Source organism: Gopherus flavomarginatus, chromosome 22, assembly GCF_025201925.1.
Source record: "Gopherus flavomarginatus isolate rGopFla2 chromosome 22, rGopFla2.mat.asm, whole genome shotgun sequence".
Classification (NCBI taxonomy): Eukaryota; Metazoa; Chordata; order Testudines; family Testudinidae; genus Gopherus; species Gopherus flavomarginatus.
In genome coordinates this window covers 5,968,599-5,988,540 of record NC_066638.1, presented here as the reverse complement: position 1 = coordinate 5,988,540, position 19,942 = coordinate 5,968,599, and the positions used below count along the sequence as shown (strand labels likewise).

General features: G+C 59.3%; 1 protein-coding gene across 1 annotated transcript in view; it reads right to left on the bottom strand.

The window, feature by feature from the left end:
• Positions 1 to 410: 410 nt before the first annotated feature.
• The window catches only part of TINAGL1 (tubulointerstitial nephritis antigen like 1), a 32,323-nt gene continuing 12,791 nt past the window's right edge, over positions 411 to 19,942 (bottom strand). The window contains exons 5-12 of the mRNA XM_050932443.1: positions 18,646 to 18,760; positions 15,710 to 15,833; positions 11,207 to 11,357; positions 10,466 to 10,655; positions 10,206 to 10,251; positions 7,668 to 7,791; positions 2,693 to 2,738; positions 411 to 2,019 (exon numbers count right to left, since the gene is read on the bottom strand). Coding sequence (XP_050788400.1) covers positions 1,876 to 2,019; positions 2,693 to 2,738; positions 7,668 to 7,791; positions 10,206 to 10,251; positions 10,466 to 10,655; positions 11,207 to 11,357; positions 15,710 to 15,833; positions 18,646 to 18,760 — 940 coding nt within the window. The 3' untranslated portion in view covers positions 411 to 1,875. The remainder of the gene's footprint in view (positions 2,020 to 2,692; positions 2,739 to 7,667; positions 7,792 to 10,205; positions 10,252 to 10,465; positions 10,656 to 11,206; positions 11,358 to 15,709; positions 15,834 to 18,645; positions 18,761 to 19,942) is intronic.

Sequence of the window (19,942 nt, the reverse complement as noted above, 5' to 3'; positions counted from 1 at the left end):
ATAGGCACCTGCTGCCCTGCATCAGTGCAGAGAGCTGCCTGTTCACGGGGTCTCACCTCTCCATGCTCAGAGCCCTTTGGAGCCAAACAGCAATTCCAGGGCTGCCCAGCCGGGGCAGAGAGCAGCCCGCAGGGAACTGGAGCAGCAGCCGGGTGGGATGTATGGCAGCAGAAGCTTCCAGCAGGGAGTGGGGGAAGGTTTCCTAGCTGGTTACTTTGCTGGTAGAGTGTCCACCCCAGGGAGGAACCAGAATCCCACCCAGCCACCTCTCTTCCCAGGCCTGCCCCAGAGACCAGTGCAGGAGGGCTCTGCGTCCCCCCTCCATCCTGCCCCCGCCCACCCCAGCACAGCTCTCCATCTCAGCCTTTGCTTTGATCTCTCTGCCCCTGCGGCCAGGCCAGGGCCTGGCCCCCCAGGTTCCCACTATTGGAGCGGTGCCTGGCTTCTCTGCTGGAGTAGGCAGTCTAAGCCCCCTCCCTGTCCCGCCGCTCCGGTCAGGCGGAAGCACTGGGCTGTTTTAACAATCCTCTGCCTTTTTGACATGAAAGGCTGCAGCTTACTGTCACGACTCGGGCCGCACCGCTGACAGCGCCAGCGAGGGCCTCAAGCGCAAACACCCGAGCGACCTCAGGCTCCCAACAATAGCCTGTTTAGCCAGGCCGGGATTAGGCACTAAGACCCTGCCGGCCTGTACAAAGCATGGGGCCGTGGTTAAAAGCCAGGGGGCTGGGGATGCACTTTCAAGAGCTCAGTACATATAAGATACGGGCCAGCGCACCGTGGCCTCAGTGTCAGCAGAAAGCCAGCCTCGCCCGGGTCCCAACGGGGCTCCACGCGAGACGAGGGTTGTTTGGAGGTGAGACGCTGAGAAGCAGAGCAGAGGACTGTGGAAAGGCTGCAGGGGACAGGGTGTGTGGGAAATTGGGAGGGTGGTTGGAGATCCCGTAGGGACTGGAGTGAGACTGGGTGGGAGACCAGAGTGGGCTTCCAGGGGTGTGGAGTGGGGACCTCTAGGATGAAGAGAAAGCTAGGGATGACCACGGTGAAGAATGGCAGCATGTCAGTTACTTCCCTGCCCCAGCCCAGCTCCATCCAGGCAGCATGGCTGGTGGTAACCCCTGGAAACCGGGCTCCTTGATAACACGGGAGGCTCTCAGGAAAGGCTGTGCCATCTCCTCGCCCAGTGGCATGGAGAGAAGGGGCAAACCCCCTGCCACTGGGGTGACAAGGGCGTGGCTTACTGGCACTCCTGGCACTCTGCCCCCGGGGAGATGAAAGGGGTTAACTACAGGTTGGTCTCTGGAGAGCTGGGGGTCCAGGAAGCCCTAGGGCCCCCTCTGGATCTCTGGGGAAAAGCCCAGCGATGGGTGACGGGGCTGGGGCAACGGGGGTCCCAAGGGTGGCGGCAGCATTCCCAAAAGGGTGGGGCAACAGACCGATCTGATTTCCACATGGTGGGGCCCAAGGCACCCCAGCCCCACAGCCCCAAACCCCGCCTGAGTAGCATAAACAGCCCTCAGTCCTCACTAAGGAGCACCCCAGAGGGTCCCAGCATGTCTCCTGCTAGGGACTGCTCAGGGCCGAGGGTCCGTTACCAGGAGAGGGTGTGGCCCATGTTATGAAGACATTCCTTGGTGGCAGCTCCATGAGTCCTCAGGGATTCACCCAGGTCCCCGGGGTGCCAGGCCTCCCAGAGCCCTACGTAGTCCTGGGAGAGGCTGGCAGCTGGCTGGGGATCCTTCGGGGTCCCTTGGGGGTAGCGACGGAGCCAGAGTCTGCTGCAGCTGCCTTTGGCTGGGTCCAGATCACACATGGAGCACGTCGGGGCTGTGGGAGGAACGGCCTCCCCGTGCCACACAGGGCCACCCGGCTGGCTCACTTCCGGCGCCTCATGTCCTCCATGCTGACGCGGCCCCAGACGCCCACCACGAAGGTCTCGATCTCGCACTCGTTGGCACCCCGGGCGATGCGGAAGTAGCCGCCCTCTCCCCAGTGCTTGCCCCAGGAGTTCGCAGCCACCTGCAGGGAGTCCAGAAAAAGACATTAGAAGATGTTAGCAGCCGAGTCTGTGGGTAGCACGTGTGTACAAGGACACAGCCATGCAGACACACACACAGCCACGCAGCCAGCCAGACGCACTCACGCACAGACACGCACTCGTGCACAGACAGCTGCACAGCTGCACACGCATGCAGCAGTAACCTGGAAAGCACCCCTTCCCTTCCCTGGTTCTGACCCAAATTTTGGAACAACTGAAGAGGCTGCCCTGCAATGGCTCCATCTCCGGTTCTGCGCCAGTCGCAGCCCGTGCCAGCTGGGAATCGCCGGTCTGTCCTGAGGAGACCCGCAGCCCAGTCACACATGCTGAATAAAGCTGCTGACTCCTGATTTGAATCCTGAGCCTTAGCGTGCCCATGTCTGTTTCTAGTGCCCCAGGACACAACAAACCTCCCTGCCCATGTGTGAGATCTGCAGCCAGTTTCAGGACCGTAGCTCGAGGACTGGCCCCACGCTGAGGGCACATGGCCCGAGGGAGGGTTGATGGCACCTCTGCAGCGTCACCAGGACTCGTGAAACCACGCAGCACCGGCTGGGATGCTAACCCTCCCATCACTCTCCACCTTACCCATGCAGCCCCCAGCGCAGGGGGGCAGCGATTACAGAGGGGTTTCATTGCCAGCGCAATACTCACCCAGTACTTCTGAGTCTGCCCCTGGGGTGTCCTCACTTCTCCCCACCTGCGGCAGGATCGAAAGGAACAGATGGTTAGAGGCAAGGTTGGGGTCTGGTTCTGGGTCAGGCCGTGACCCGCACAGCCCCAGCCCCAGCAGATCCAGCTCATCTGAGTCCTTCCTTTTCATGTGCTCCCCCCCTTGAGCAAACCCAAGGGGAGGGGATTGAAGACTTGGTCCCGTCCCCTGGACCCGTCCAACCCTTGCCTTGTGCCCCAGGGCGAGCCAGAGGCGACCCCACTCGGGAGCCCCTCTCCCATCACGCGCTCGGTCGTGGTTCTGAACTGCGTGGAAACCTGGCGCCGCTCCCCTCTGCCCCCCAGCGTGGGGCTCAGGACCTGGCCGGCTGGTTCGTTTTCACAAGCTGCCATCTGCGACTCTCCCGTGAGCAGATGGAGAGAAAACAAGGGGGAAGGAGCCTCCCGCTCCTCACCTGCCTGCCCGGGGCTTGCTCGGGGCGTCAGGTTTTTCCTTCAGTCCCCAGCTGGGCTGTTGCCTGCGGGTCTGTTTTGCTCCTGGTGTTGGAACGGGTAACCACAGTGACGCTCGGTTTACTGTCAGTTCACCGGGTTGGGGAGCAGGCTGGAGGGGGCCTGGGGCCAGGAGTTTGTTTAGCTTTGCCGGTTTCCTGGCTCGCAGAGATGGCACAGGGCCCTGAGGTCACGGCTCCCGCCCAAGGACCAAGCTCGCTCCTGGAGCCCAGCCAGGCAGAGTTAGCGAGGGGGTAGGGGGTCAAGTGCTAAGGGATGTGAGAGCCAGGAACAGAGGGGGCAAGTGCTGGGCAAGCTTCCCCTGCACAACTCTGCCGGTGCCCCTCACTCCCAGTCCCCTGCTGCACCAGTCCTGAGCCCCGCACAGCTCTGCCGGTGCCCCTCACTCCCAGTCCCCTGCTGCTCCAGTCCTGAGCCCCGCACAGCTCTGCCGGTGCCCCTCACTCCCAGCCCCCTGCTGCACCAGTCCTGAGCCCCGCACAGCTCTGCTGGTGCCCCTCACTCCCAGCCCCCTGCTGCACCAGTCCTGAGCCCCGCACAGCTCTGCCGGTGCCCCTCACTCCCAGCCCCCTGCTGCACCAGTCCTGAGCCCCGCACAGCTCTGCCGGTGCCCCTCACTCCCAGTCCCCTGCTGCACCAGTCCTGAGCCCTGCACAGCTCTGCTGGTGCCCCTCACTCCCAGCCCCCTGCTGCTCCTGTCCTGAGCCCCGCACAGCTCTGCCGGTGCCCCTTCACTCCCAGTCCCCCTGCTGCATCCAGTCCTGAGCCCCGCACAGCTCTGCCGGTGCCCCTCACTCCCAGCCCCCTGCTGCACCAATCCTGAGCCCCGCACAGCTCTGCCGGTGCCCCTTACTCCCAGTCCCCTGCTGCTCCAGTCCTGAGCCCCGCACAGCTCTGCCGGTGCCCCTTACTCCCAGCCCCCTGCTGCTCCAGTCCTGAGCCCTGCACAGCTCTGCCGGTGCCCCTCACTCCCAGCCCTCTGCTGCACCAGTCCTGAGCCCCGCACAGCTCTGCCGGTGCCCCTCACTCCCAGCCCCCTGCTGCTCCAGTCCTGAGCCCCGCACAGCTCTGCCGGTGCCCCTTACTCCGAGCCCCCTGCTGCACCAGTCCTGGGTGCCCCTTGCACCCTGTAGCTCTGCCAGTGCCCCTCACTCCCAGCCCTCAGCCCGTCGCATTACTATCCAAGCCCCAGGCTCAACCCCTCTCCAACCCCAACCCATAGTTTTCCTGCTATTCCAGTCCTGCAGCCAAGTGTGCCAATGCACCTCAACCCTTATCTACAGCCCCCATTGCTGGCCCTGGCCTGGCTGATACAGGTACTAGAGACGCCGTTCATTTGCCCTTCACTCTGTCACTCCAAGGGGGAAGGTGGCTGCATTAACTCTCTCCACCTTGGGTTTTTCACGCCCCCTTGGTACTGCAGCTGGGCCAGAATATACAGGTGCAGCTCAGGGCCGGCCTTTCCATTTAGGAGACCTACACGGTCGCCTAGGGCGCCAGGATTTGCGAGGGTGGCATTTTGCGGCTCTCGGTGGCAATTCAGCGGTGGGGGGTCCTTCCGCACTCCGGGTCTTCGGTGGCAATTCTGCGGCGGGTGCTTCACTCGCTCCGGGACCCGCCGCTGAAGTGCCCCAAAGACCGGGAGCATGGAAGGACCCCCACCTAGTGTGCCAAAAACCCTGGCGCCGCTCCTGGTGCAGCTGCCTTTATCCTGCTCGGGCAGGAGCTGAGTTCCAGGGTGCTGTGCACCCCCAGTGCCTGCTGAGGGAGCTGCAGGAACCAGACTTGCTTAGGTTGAGGGGTCTAACTCCAGCTGTAGGGGCGTGGCTATCGGCTCCCACCCTGCAACCTTTTGGCCCAGCTGCCTGGCCTACCTGCAAGAAACCAGGCAGATACGGGCAGACACGGCTGGAAAGGGACCTGGAACATTTCCAAGTGCTTGTTCCAAGCGCCCCAGCGCCAGGCGCCAAGTCATCCTGTGGCAGCAGCAGATCAGCCCAAGCCCGGGCCAAGCGGCTTGCGGGCCCAGGAAGCGGACAAGCCAGGGCAGCTACCCAGAGGTGCAAACACAGCGGGCTTGTGTCCTTTGTGTCTGCCTGGCAGTGCCCCGAGCGGGTGGCGGAGGCTGACATGCTATTCTTGGCCCTACCTGCTGAGCTGGCTCAAACCCTGCTAGAAACAGGACATTCCACCATCCCCAGGGCTCAGCCCGGTCTTGTTCTGCATGTCCTGCATGCTGGCTGGGGCGCCTGTTTCACAGCTTAACAATCCTCCCTGGAAGGGCTGCGGCTAAGGGGTTAATGCTACGGACTCCCTGTGCGATCTTGGACACAATGCTTCAGTCTCTCAGAGCCTCAGTTCCCCATCTGTGAAATGGGGTCATAATCCTTCCTTTATCTGCTTGGATCGGCTCCCGCTCTGGCTGCGCCTGGCACAATGGGCTCAGATCTCACCTCGGGCAGCTCAGTGCTTCTGCAGCATAAACTATAAACACCGCCCTCTCCTGACCCCCATGCTACCCTCCTTCATGCCAGCCCCTCACCCCTGCTCCAACCCCTCCGCCCCACTCTCAATAACTGCTCACCCGCTTGGTATCTGACCATCTGAGCTGGCTGCTTCCCGCATCCTGGCCACACTAGGCAGGCCAGCCTGCTGTCCGCTTCCCAGACCGAACCCATCCCATTTGCAGCTGTCTTCCCCAGAAGAAGGTGCCTGACCAGCAGGCAGTAGCCCGGGGCTGCAGGGGAGCTCAGCTAGCTAGCGGCAGTAGTGGGTGTCCCAGCGGGAGCCCCATCACTAGGGGGCGCTGTAGACCACACCACCTTCCTCTGCGGGCACAGCTGGCCTCCAGTGCGGCTTGCCCGATCTCTGCATCCCCGGCGGCTCGATCGGTGCAAACCTGGGGTTCGACCCACTCCTCTCTGAGCGCCGCAAAGCGCCGGAGCATGACTCATAGCAGGCTGGGCCCAAAGCACAGGACCCGCTTCCCCCTCCTTTCATCTCCCCCCCTCACGCACTTCCTCTCCAGCCCAAGGAAGGGGAACTCCCTTCCTCCACCGCAGGGAAAATGTCTTCGCAGACAGAGGAAGCTTTTCCCACGAGCAGCACCCAGAACTGACTCAGTGGAGGGCTCGGGCAGGACCAGGAGTCAGGGCGGGATGTGCTCCCAGCTGGGCCATCTGTGCCATCCTGGGGACACGGATGGGTGGTGCCAACGGGAGGGACAATCATTTGGTGTAATATTGAGAACAAGGCAGGCAGAAAGGGCTGTCAGCGCATACACCACCCACCAGACAGGTACCAGGGTCTGTACAGCCAGAGCTGCTTCCCCAGGCGCAGGGCGTGCTGGAGTTACTCCATACCCCTCGCCCCTCTGACCATTACTCCACCCCCAATCCTGCACCCACAAGGGGCCAAGGGGCCATTTGCCATTAACTGCCTTAGGGGCAGGATCCCGGTACCAGTCTCCCAAGCTGCACCAGCTTTTCACAGCTGCAGGCCCGTCTGCTTCTAAGCACAAACCCAACACCCGGCCTGCAACCGGGCCCCACAGCCTGGCGCTCTGCATTCAGCGCAGAAGCTCAGGGGTGGAGCGAGGTTGAGGGGCACCACCAGAGCTGCACACGGGGCCCCAGGATGGGAAGAGCAAAGGGCAGGGCAGGCTGGTACAACTATTCCAGCCTGGACCAGGCTCTGGCAGCCTCCTGCTCTCACGAGAACTAAACCCAGCCTGTGTTTTCCTTAAAGCAAAGGAAACGTGTCTGTTTCTCTTCTTGGTTTGAACTGGCCAAGAGAGGGCACCAGGGCAGCAGATGGGAGGCACCAGGGCCTGACCAGGCTGCTGGAAATGCTGGGCTGCAATTTGTCAGGCTGGCTCAGGCCAGGGGTCTCTTGGGAGACTGTTCTGCCATGCAGCCCCCACCCCACAGAGTTCAGTGGCTCCCAGAGACAAGCTGCCCATTCCCAGGACACTGCCAGAGGAAAAACTCTCAATCTCCTCCCCCCAGAGGGGAGTGGCCCTGTCTGGCTGCCATCCTTCCTCCGGCCTCCGCCCTCCCCACAGGGCCCCGTAATGTACTTTGGTTCCTCATTCCAGGGAGAGCGCTGGCCTGGCACGCGTTCAATGCCACTCACCACGGCCCCCCTCCCTCCAAATACACAGTGCCCTGCCCCTTCAGCAAACAGCCCAGGGCCTCAGTGTGACATCCCCCCCCGATACACCCAGCCAGCCAACCGCCTCCCACCAACACCCCCTCGCTCTGGCCTCAGTGCACACACCCGCATGCCGCCCTTGCAAACACCAGACCCGTCCTCGACACCCCACTAATTTCACTCCCCCATCTCCCTCCCCGACACCTTCTCAAACACCCACATAACTCTGCCCGACACCTCTGGCACGCGGGCGCAGACACAAAATTGCTATGGCACAAGAGTCCTTCTTTACCCTGTGATTTTCACTGAGTGGGTGCCGTGTCTCCGGTGGTGCTCCGGCTTCCCAGCCATCACCGGCGTGTGCCGATACACTCCACTCTTGTACACAAAGAAATCCTCGTGAACCTCCATGATGGCTGCAGACAGGGAAGAAAGAGCGGTGTCACCACGGGGTGAGGGGACAGCTACATGTCATCTGGGAGTGCACGGCCCATGCTGCCCTCTTCAAGCCAAATCTGTTTCCCAGGTGATGCCCCTCTATCATCTGGTGTTGATAGCTAGGTGGAGGGAGGTTGTGTGTACTGCACCTTTAAATTTCATGAGCCATTTTGTGAGAGGTGGAGTTAATGCAACATGCTCGGCAGAGACGCACACACTGCGCTCTCTCCCCCAAGCAGACTTGACTTTTGTTCTTTGTTGTTTGGTTTAAATGGAAAGTCAGCCAGGCTGAACATATAGGGGAGTCTAGTGCAGATGGGGCGAACACAGTTGGGTTTTCGAGCAGGATTTCTCCCTCCCCTTTGGACTGCCCTCGTCGAGGGAGCTTTTACAAAATTTATTATCACACCGATTAAAAATCAAACCAACGAGAATTTGACAAGGCCACCCAGAGGATTCAGGGGGCCTGGAGCAAAGCAATTTTGGGGGCCCCTTCCATAAAAAAAGTTGCAATACTATAGAATACTATATTCTTGGGGTGGGGAGGCTGTGGGGCCTGGTGCAAATTGCCCCACTTGCCCCCCTGGGCAGCCCTGGAATTTGAGATCAGTTCCCTGCAGTTAATAATTGAACATGGTCCGAGTGATGCGCAGCCCCCATGTGTGAGGAGAGAGCAGGATGGGTGCCCCAGCACCAGAGACCATTAATCTGCTTAACTGCAGCTTTACCAATCACACAGCTTGTTAAACGTTAACCAGCCTGGCCCTGCCTGCCAAAGGAGGGGTGTACCAGTGTGGGTATCCTGTGGCGCTGAGATGGGGAGGGGAGGCCACTAGCTAGCTTGGTAGGACATTTGAGGCCCTTGGTTTTCCCTTTTTACTGATTTTTACTGAAGATGTCCCGGGTTTTAGAAAAGCTAGTATTGGGCTTTTAGTGAGTTTTCACCCGAGTTTTGGACCACTCAATTACAGGAAAAAACCAACGATGTTAAGAAAATCCAGTACAGCAGAGTTGTGTTTAGGTTGTAATAGGTTAGACAAAGTGTACCCGGGAGGCTGTTAAAGTAAGACCACGGAGTGCGTGTGACCCGTTAATGCGCAATTCATGAACTAACCCACAGGACGCAGCAGCTTTTACTTTCAATGCTCTTACTTTTCTCAATTTGCTGCTGCTTCTGTCCTCCCGTCTCCCAATAGTAATCCTGGTATTGACCCAGAAAACTGTGAAGCTAATTTTTTGCCACGGATTTTTGATCCTTTTTTAAAATGTTTGTAATAAACACTAAGACAATCCTGGGAAATTGTAAAGAAAAATAAAAACCGAAAACCAACGGCCTTTGGTATATTCCATGAAATGGACTCACAACAGATTGAAATACAGATGGACCATTTTTTTAAACCGTTGAAATGAACACTTGCAAAGACAAAATGCCATACGGCGGCTGCTGTGCATCTGTATGCTGCCTAGAACAATGGCATTTTGGCTAGCCCTTAACGAACATGATTACTAATAGGTCGCTCAGGCCCATACCTGGGCATCATCTTGGATTTGGCCTTCTCTATTGTTATTTCTTATAATTTGTATTGTGGGACAATTGTGGGGCCCTGAGTGACAGACCAGGACCGCATTGCACTAGGAGCTGTATAAACACAGTACAAAGAGATGGTTCTTGCCCTAGACTCACTCCCAGACTGCATCTAATTCTTGCCCCCTCTTTCTACATGATGGGATCCTGATCCGTGAATCAGGAACGGGCCCCATTTGCTGTCCCATTGGGAAGCACATGGTATGAAGCGTGGCCTCAGGCAGCAAACACTCAGGATGCTAGCCCATGCTGAAAGGGCCAGTTCTCACACCATGCTCCCCACCACAGCACCTGAGGGCTGGATTCACAAAGCACCTATTCCCAAAATTTAGACCCTCAAAACCTTACTGAGCTGCTGCCTAACCCATGTTTTCACCAGGAAAGTCCCCTATTTATCAGTTGGCCGGCACGCACAGCCCCCTGGCATCGCTGAGCTGCTCTGTGTCTAAGCCCTGATGGGATCCTCAAAGCCCAGCACTTGAGGTTAATGTCTCTCCCCTGCCAGCTCTACCCTGAGGTCCTGGAGACAGGTACTGGATTTGGCCAGGGATAGCAACAGAGGGGCAGCCGCCAGAGGGACATGCCCCCTTTACCCCACTCCCGGGGGCAGAAGGAGCAGCCCAAATAGAAGCCAATCACCTAGTCCCCCTCCTCTGCATTAGCCAGGGACTGGTAACAGGGTCTGCGGGAGAGGGAGGGGGCTCCCTGGGGCTGGACGGGTAGTGGGGTCTGTGCCAGAGTCAGATGGGGAGGGGATTCCCTGCAGCAGGTGGTGGGTGGATACAGTCCAGCTGGCGCATCCCTTACCTTGCACGGGCCCATTCTCCATCAGCTCCTTCATGATCTCCTTCTCCTGCAAACACAGAGCAGGGTTGGGTCACACCCGGGGCGGGGTGGCGGTGGCAGCTGGGAGACCCTGGGCTTTAATCTCGACCTGGCCCTCACCCCACCCCTCCAATGCCCTCCTGCTGGCCCTGAGCAAGTGGGATTAATCTCCTGCCTCCTGGGCCAGCCCAGGCCCAGCCAGCATTAACCCCTCGGGCTCCGGGCAGGGCAGTGGCACTTACGCTGGAGGAGAGGCGGTAGGCGGGGGTCGACTGGTAGATCTCGTTGGAGTGGGTCTGGGGGTTAGGGCACCGCTGGGTGGCTTGTCTCTTCCCTCTGCCCGTGGAACGACTTTGCATCATGCAGGGCCGGCCTGCGGGGGAGCTGTCCTTCTCCCAGCTGGTGAAGGGGTAGCAGCTGTCAGTCACCACCCTGGGAGGCAAGAGTGGGGGGTAAGAGAGGGATGCACAGCGGTAGGTGGGACCAAGCACCAGGCCCGGCCCACGGGCTGGCCCCCAGTACAGGAACAATGGGCCGGGGAGGGCTGGGATGCCCGATGCAGCTCCAGGATAGCTTGACCGATGCTGGCCCCATCTCAGATTGGAGGTGACCATGCCAGGGGATGGATCATTCTCTGGGCAATGCCAGCCTGTTCTTGGGCCAGTGCAACAAGTCCTGCCCTCTCTCTCCCCCCCTGGTTTTGCCAATGCCCCTCAATCCCAACCCATCGTTCTTCCGCTGTTCCCGCCCTGGGCTTCCCCCTCCCGCTGCAGCTTTGCCAGTGCCCCTCAGCCCCCTTGCTATATTCCTGCCCCCCGCCACACACAGCTCTCCATCTCCACACACCCCCCACTCTCCGAGCCCTGAACCCCCAGACGCAGCTCGGCTGATTCATTCCACCTCTGCCCTGCAGTCCCACTCCAGGGATCCCTCCCCTGCCAAAAGCTCTGGTCATCCCCTTCCATCCTTTGTACCACACTCACCCTCTCCTGCGCAGATACCACCAGGCCCGGTCGATCCGGCCCCCGCTGCAGCCCTGCTGGTTCCGGGTGTCGCACGAGATCAGGTTCTGGGGGGACAGGGCAGGCGTCATGTGCCCCATGGAATGGATGGAGATCCTGTCCGATGCCACCGCTTGGAGGAAACTCACGTGGTTAGGAGGTTCCTAATGTAGCAGTGTGACGAACTGGGAATGTTCTTAATGTTTGCTCTGAATACTGTGTTGGTGCCTCAGTGTCCCCATGGCAGTTCTTAAGTATCTGGCAGAGCAAAGGGCCAGTGCACCTAAATGCCTGGCACTCTGTCTCCTAGCAACTGATGGCCTGGGCCCCTCCCCTGCAAAGGTGCCAGCTGAAGGTGTTGGAGACAAAGGGATCAGGTGACCTCCTGGCCCGGGAAAAGGGGCTGAGCAGAGAGGAGGGGCTGGGAGGGGTTGTTAGTCTGGAGCTGGCTGGGGTCAAGGGTGGAGGGCAGACCTGGGGGTCTGGCTCACTGCCCCCCAGAATGGACCCAGCCGAGGGGTCCGGTTCTCTGTACCTACAAGCTCTGTTTTAGACCCTGTTCCTGTCATTGAATAAACCTCTGTTTTACTGGCTGGCTGAGAGTCACGTCTGACTGCAAAGTGGGGGTGCAGGACCCGGTGGCTTCCCCAGGACCCCACTGGGGTGGACTCGCTGTGGGAAGCGCACAGAGGGGCAGAGGATGCTGAATGCTCCAAAGAGAGACCCAGGAGGTGAAGCCGTGGGAGCTTCTTGCCCTGAACAAGTCTGCTCCAAGGGAGAGGAGGCTCCCCAAAGTTCTGCCTGGCTTGGTGGGGAGCAGTTCCGGAGCATCGCCCAGGGACTCCGTGACAACTGGTGGCAGCGGTGGGATGTACTGCACCCCGTGAATGGCGCTGCTTGCAGTAAGTGACTGGGGAGCAGTAAAACAAAGGAGGGATAATGAGGACCAGGCGTGCTGAAGGCTCAGAGAGGGACGGTTTCAGGGGGCGGTTAACCTCTGGGAGTGTGTGACCAGCGAGAAGGACTGTTGGAGTAACGGGGTCCCCCTGAGGACTGCAGCGAGCAGTCTCAGGGGCGGAGGAGCTTGCCGCTCGACCCTGGGAGAGAGAAGGATCTTTGCAGTAGCAGGGTTCCCCTGGGGATTGCAGGAGCAGTCCCAGGGGCGGAGGAGTCTGCAGCTCGACCCTGGCAAAGAGGTGGTGATCACGGGAAGGGCTGGCACACCAGGGGTTCTTCCTGGAAACCATGCGGGAGCCAAGAGCACACAGGCCTGTGAGTCCAGAGCCACTTGGGAACGGTGAAGTGATGGCCTATCACCATCTCCTTGAGAAGGACATTGCGATCCTGTGCACAAAGAGAGGGTTACGCATGGGGAAATTCACCAAGGCACAGTTAATCGTGCAGTTGGAGGAAAAGCACCGCTCTGAGGAGCAGATTCCTGGCCCAGATGGGGCTACAAGAGGATCTGAGAGCAGCTGGAGCATCAGCCAGGCATCCCCGGGAGTCTGGTCCCCAATCAGACGAGGGTCTTCACGATTGGGTTCCCCATCAGGAGATTGGAGACGGATGGGATGGGAGCAGAACCCGAGAGAGCGAGAGGACCGTGAGAGAGAGCAAGAGCCCGAGGAAAAGCTGCATGAGAAGCAGCAGCAGCGTGGACTGGTGATGGTGGAGCGGAGAGACATAGGGGGCTGCCCAGGGGTCAGTGGGAAAACACGCCTGCGGGGGCGAGACCCTCGGACAGAGAGAACTGTGGTGGTGCAGCCCCAGATGCTGAGGGACTGTGGGACCTGGGTGAAGTTCCCTGGGGTGAAGCCCCTCGCCCTGCCTATGGCCCAGATCCCTGTGCAGACCCAGGAGGGGTCGGGCTGGCTGGTAGTTGGGGTTCTCCAGGATATCTGCTGGGAGGCCCTGTTGGGGGGTGACTGTCTCCCCATGGGACAGGATCCAGGCCCCGCTCCTGTAACGGCCGAGGGTTTGAATTCAAATCCAGGGAACCAATTGGCTGGGATGGAAATGGTCAGTGAAAATGCAAATAACCTGGCTGGCAGGGGGGAGGGGCTGCAGGGCTCAGGATACCTGCCTACCTGTAACCAGCCCCCTGGGGCTGAGTGGGAGGGAGAGATGCTCCCCGCCCCCCTGCACACCGGAGAGGGGGCTCACACTGGCTCTGATGCTGTGACCAGAGCAGAGAGCTCGCTGCCTGCCCCCACTGAGACAGCAAGGGCAGCGCTGAGCATGGGGGGAGCTGAGACCCCAGCTGAGTGGGGGGACACCCAGGCAGGGCAGGTCAGCTGCCAACCAGGTTTGCCTGGTCCAGACGTGCTGCTGGGAAGTGATTACACAGCAGGGAGGGAGCTACCAGGGACAGGGCTCAGGGGGGCTGTGACCCCAGGCCCAGCCAGCGAGAGGGAGCAGGTCCCACTCCCTGCCCCAGCTGCTGAATCCCAGACCGAGCTGCAGAAGGATCCCTCCTTGGAGAAGCTGAGAGAACTTGCTGGCCACAGTGCTGCAACCCCCCTTGGGGAAGGCTGCAGGGACAGAGTCCTGCAAGAGAAGGGATTCCTGTACCGGGAATGGGCTCCCCAAGGGGAAGTAGAACTGGGGGGAATCGGAAGGCAGCTGGTGGTGCCCCAGGAATCCACAGGGTTCATCCCATTTGAGCTGCTGGATGGGAGGAGAGTGAGGGGACCCCTGGACCTGAAGGGGGAGGATTGGATGGAGAGGGGGGAAGACCCCCTGGGGGATCTCTTCCCTGAGGTGGGAGACAATCTCCCCATCAGGTGTTCCCCGTTCAGAGTCACTGGGAAAGCAGCCCAGAACCTGGAGAGAGAGGTCAGGGACATGCTGGCTTTAGATGGGATCCAGCCGTTTTACAGCCCATGGGCCTCACCCGTGGGGCTGATCCCCAAGGGAGACAGGATGATCTGGTTTTATGGGGGCTATCAGAAGCTTAAAGCCATCACAGTGTCCGATGCCGACATGCCTAGGCCTGGGGAGATTCTAGACAAGCTGAGGGCGATGGAGAACTTAGCCCTGGCAGACACTGATAACATGTGCATCTTTAGCCAGACCTGGGAGGAACAGGTGTCCCAGGTGAAGAGGGGGCTGGGCTGCCTCAAGGAGGTGGGACTGACGGTAAAAGCTGGAAAGTGTAAGGTGGGGACGGACGGCAGAGGTGTTGTGTCTGGGCCACAAAGTGGGAAGTGGCTGCCCAAGCCCAGAGCTGGCAAAGGCCAAGATGGGGGCTCTTAACCAAGAGAGCCCGAATCACAGACCAGAGGGCTGGGAAAAGACCCAATCCCAGCTTGAACCCCAGGGGTATTGGGGTGGCAAAGGGTGTGGGCTGCATAAACCTTCCCACATGTGGCCTGAAAGTGCCATCAAGCACACCCGACCTAAGGGAGGGCGTGAGACTGGACTGTCCTGGTGTAACTCACACCAAGGAATGGGAGAGATGCTGGGGCATCCATGGGAACCTTGGTGGGTTCGAACTTCCCCAGGTCACTGGCTGAAGTGACCTCGCTCAGTTCGGTCTCGAAGGGGAGAGAGATGTGACGAACTGGGAATGTTCTTAATGTTTGCTCTGAATACTGTGTTGGTGCCTCAGTGTCCCCATGGCAGTTCTTAAGTATCTGGCAGAGCAAAGGGCCAGTGCACCTAAATGCCTGACCCTCTGTCTCCTAGCAACTGATGGCCTGGGCCCCTCCCCTGCAAAGGTGCCAGCTGAAGGTGTTGGAGACAAAGGGATCAGGTGACCTCCTGGCCCGGGAAAGGGGCTGAGGAGAGAGGAGGGGCTGGGAGGGGTTGTTAGTCTGGAGCTGGCTGGGGCCAAGGGTGGAGGGCAGACCTGGGGGTCTGGCTCACTGCCCCCCAGAATGGACCCAGCCGAGGGGTCCGGTTCTCTGTACCTACAAGCTCTGTTTTAGACCCTGTTCCTGTCATTGAATAAACCTCTGTTTTACTGGCTGGCTAAGAGTCACGTCTGACTGCAAAGTGGGGGTGCAGGACCCGGTGGCTTCCCCAGGACCCCACTGGGGTGGACTCGCTGTGGGAAGCGCACGGAGGGGCAGAGGATGCTGAATGCTCCAAGGAGAGACCCAGGAGGTGAAGCCGTGGGAGCTTCTTGCCCTGAACAAGTCTGCTCCAAGGGAGAGGAGGCTCCCCAAAGTTCTGCCTGGCTTGGTGGGGAGCAGTTCCGGAGCATCGCCCAGGGACTCCGTGACAAGCAGGTACAACTTTTCTCCCTTCCCCCGGCCAATCAGCCTCAGCCCCAGGGGTCCAAGCCGGGACAGGGAGCAGCTGGCACTTGGCACTAAGGACGGGCCCGTTCTATGCACCATGCCAATGGGCAGAACCATGGCAGCAAGGGGAGGGCGTGGCAGGCGTTTTCCAGTGAGCGGGCACAGAGGGCTCCTTCTCTCTACACCAGCCACCTCCTGCCGGGACACACGGCCTGGCACTCCTGCCCGACGGGCGTCTTACCTGCCGTGGAGAAAGCCCAGGAGCCGGCGCAATTGCCCTGGTCCAGGGGCTCGAGGACCAACCCGGGCCACTTGTCAGCTGCGTTGAAATGGCTGGGGAGCTGCTCGTTGGTGTCCATGCTCATCTGCAGAGGCAGAGACAGGGAGCCTCAGCGGGCCACAGGGGCTCAGTGCCAGAGCACCAGGGACACCACGGCCGAGAGCGGCTGGATTTCCAGGCTGCATTCAAGAGAGGAGCCCTTCTAGAGAAGATACCCCAGGGCCAGCTGAGAGTCCGGCTTCTTCCCCTTTCCCCAGGAGCCTTTGCTCTCCCCCTGCACCAAAAACCTCCTGCAGGATCCAAACCTCCCCCAAGCAGGCAATCAACCCTGACCCACTCGGTGGACGTTAAACTGAAGATGGGCTTGTGGTAAAGACACTGGGCTGGGACTCGGGAGGTCTGGGACAGCTCCTGGCTTTGCCACTGACTCTGCGCAGGTCAGTTGGGCTCAGAGATATGTAGGTGCCTAACTCCCATTGGCTTGGGTAAGTTTTCAAAGTGCCAAAGTCCCTTCTTCAAAAGGGGCAGGTGCATAAGAGTCTAAGTCTCTTTGGAAGTCAATGGGCTTTGGGCTCCTAACTGGCTTGGGTTCTTTGGAAATTTTCACCCTCTGCAGCTCTGTTCCCCAGCTGTAAAACAGGGCCACGAATCCTTCTTCTGACTCATCTAGTGACACAGCCAGCGCCTTGGGGCAGGGCTGTCTCTCCCTGGGTGTGTGCACCAGGGCGCCCTAAGCTCAGGGTCCAGCTTCTTGGGCTACTGGAACAACAGGCTTTCTTGAAACCCAGCTGAACGGCAAAGGTCCCTGGGTCACCCTCCAACTGCGGAACAAATGGCTGCCTTTCGTTTTGGAGTGAATTCCTGGGCAACGCTGCCCAGCCCCCGGCCGGCTGCCAGCCATGCACCGGGCCGGATGCAATTCAAATGCGGAGCGTTTATGTGTGATCAGGAAACGGCTCTAAAAATACCCATGGTCAGGGAGTGAAGGACACTGCGGCCTCGGACAGTGGTCCGCCATTGCCGCCGAGCTCAGAGGGGAGGGTGCGCTGATGTTTGCGGTATGTTCTCTCCACACCAACAGTAGGGGCGCTCCAAGAAAAACAAAGCCAGGTCATAACAACGGGGACCCTTTTCTCAATCCCCCACACCTTGATGATTTCAAGGTCCCCAGCGGGAGGCCGGATAAATATGAACTGCTGGGACTGGGGTCAGCACAAGACTATTTCAGGACTCTGGTCTGGCCTTGGTGTTTCCTTCCTTCCTTGGTGGAAAGGTGTGGAGACACCGGAGCATCGTGTAAACACCTTGACCGTACAGACTTGCCCCATCCCTGCCATGCAGCAAGAGAGTACCCAGCCAGGATCGCACCCAAGGTCTCTGACCCCAAAGTACGGGCCTCTAAAGCTCTATCCAGCGAGAGCAGGGCAGGGTGCGGATCAACTGCCTAGCATGCTTGGCCAGGGTGCTACCCGCACCCTGGCCTGGGTTTGGGGTTGCTGCACTGCTGCCTGCCGGCACCACCAGGAGGCGCTGTTGGGGATGCTGCCCAAGGTCATTAATGGAATCTGAGCATGCTACTGCCTGACCACCCCGACCTTTGCCACCCCCAAGTCATGGCAACATATGTTGGGCAGGGGCGGCCCCCACTCAAGGGGATGCAGCCCCCGCACCTGGCTCAGATGAATACAGGGAATCCCCGAGAATGGGAAAGCAAAATGAAAATTGGCCTTTCCCCCCATTCACACCTCTTCCCACCCTGGCTCAGACCACCCCCGAGTCCCGGGTCAAGCAGAAGTGCCAAGAGACAAAAAAATAAAATAAAATAAAAGTGCAGCAGGCGAACAATAGCGCAAGCTGGAATAACGGCCTGTCCCATCCGCTGACAGCCTGGGTTTCCTGCCTGGCTCAGCCAGCTGACTTCCCCCCAGCCCCCACTGGAAAAATAGCATCTTGCTCTCCAAGAATGTGCTTGGAAAAGAATGAGTCTGAGCAGCGCCCGTCACTTTTCCACACGCACCGGCAGGGGCCACCCTCCACGGTAAACTGGATGGGAGCAGAGCCCAGGCGATGTCAGTGTCGTGCCCTGGCAGCCCCTGTCCATGTGTTTGTTCTAGCAGGAGCCTTTGGGGACAGAATGTGTCCGGGGTAATGCACCGTGCAGCAGGCCGGCTTTGCAGACTCAGCAGTGGCACAGCAGGGGCCCGGGGGCCGGCGCAGACCTCGCTTTCCGATGGGAAACAAACAGGGGAAGGAAAGGAAAAGAATCCAGGGACCGCAAGGCTGAAGGTTCTGAGCTGGGGTTTCCAGAGGAAGAGGCCTAATGAGATCCCCACAGAGCCCCCTCTACAGCATCACTGCCTGCAGGTGAGCAGCACACTTGTGCACGGGTGTGCGCATGCGTCTGGGCACGTCCGCATGCAGGCGAGCATTGTGGGCAGGCAGGCCCTGATAGTGCTCCCCGCCACATGGATCCTCACGGGCGTTAGCCGCAGCTCAGGAACTTGCCTTGGAAGCCCGTGTGGCAAAAGGCTGCCGGTGCGTGAAATCGAATCGGGACCGCCTGGAGCTTCCGCAGCTCGGCAATAATCAACAGCAGAGAGCAGCAGCCCTGAGCCAAAGCATGGAGCCTTTTCGAGCACAAGGGGGAAGGCCCTGCCAGGACTGGGCCAATTCCCAGCTCAGGTACAGACACCCAGTATGACCTTGGTCCAGTCACTTAATCTGCCCCGTGCCTCAGTACTCATCTGTATAATGGGGATAATGCCCCCCCCAGGGATCAAATCCCAGCTGCAGCCTGGGATGGGAGAGTTGGTCTCGAGTGGACAGGAACTAAACAGCCCAGGATGTAACCCAACCCCCACCCCATTCAAGGCCTGGGCCAGGCAAGACAGACTCACCTGCAGCTCGTTCATGTGCATGACCAGGGGGGGTGGTTTGATGGTCCCCAGCCGGTAGCGGATCCCTTCGTCCAGTGTCATCCCCCAGAAATGGCTGTAGTTGGCGGCTCTCCAGCTAGCGAGGGACAGGCACAGGTCCGATTAGAGGGCAAAGCACCCCCGACACGCCCACGACCCCAGCCGTGGAAAGCACTACATGGCTCAGTCTGAAGATGTGGAGTGTTGACCAGCTCCACCCCTGGAAGTGCTAGTTGGGGGCATGAGGGTGTTTAACACAGAGATGGGCCTGGGCTGCAGGGCCCATGTCTGGGCACCTCAGTACTTGGGCAGGGTCATCGCCAGATTCCTCCCCGCCAAGGTCAGCGTGGCCCATTCAGAGATGTTCACAGGGCTTTGGTTTGGTCCCTGACACAGAGCGGGAGCTTAGCCACACTGTCCTAGGCACTTATCTGTGCCCTGTTACTGTGGCATCAGCATTTTAATACATTCACTCTCTCAGGACCCCGGAGAGGCAGGGGAGGGCAGTGCTATTATCCCCAATGTACAGATGGGGAATGAAGCCACAGACAGGCTAAGGGACTTGACCAAGGTCACTCTAGCGGTTGGTACGGAACCCAGGTGTCCAGCCAGTGCCTTAACCGCAAATCCAGCCGTGCTCCCAAGGTGCTAACAATCGTCTAACAGCATTTTAAGGGAAGGGTTTGGTTACCAGATGCTCACACGCCTCAGGAGAGGTTCCATCCCCCGCCCTGGCCCTGATGTGCCAAGGCAGTGGGGCACAGGGGCTGTAGCCCAGAACGGGGCTACATTTTTCTAACCAGAAATGGCTTTTTTCTAAACTGAAAATTTTCATTCAAAATTGGTCAGCGGGTGGAATTTTTCATTTTTTTGCAAAAAAACAAACAAACCACCAAACGTGCTGCCTTTTTGGGGGCCACTGGTACCGAAAACATCCTCAGAACAGTTGTCAGGACTTTTCATTTACGAAAACCAGGCTTGGACGCACAGGGCAGAACGTTAACCCTCGCTTGCCCAGCGTTTCTCCCTCTGTAATGAACTCTTCCTTCCTCCCGCCTTGCGTCCGGCTTGTCTGTATAGATTGTAAGCTCTGCGGGGCAAGCTCTCTCTCTCTCTGGGTGTCTGTACAGCGCCGAGCACAATGGGGTCGTGATCTCAGCTGGGGGCTCTCAGTGCTACCAGGACCCAAACACTCCCAGCGAACCCGGCCCAACATTTTGCAGGTTTCTCAGAGCATGGGGCTGCCCCATGGACCCACAGTGGAATGCCGACACCTCCA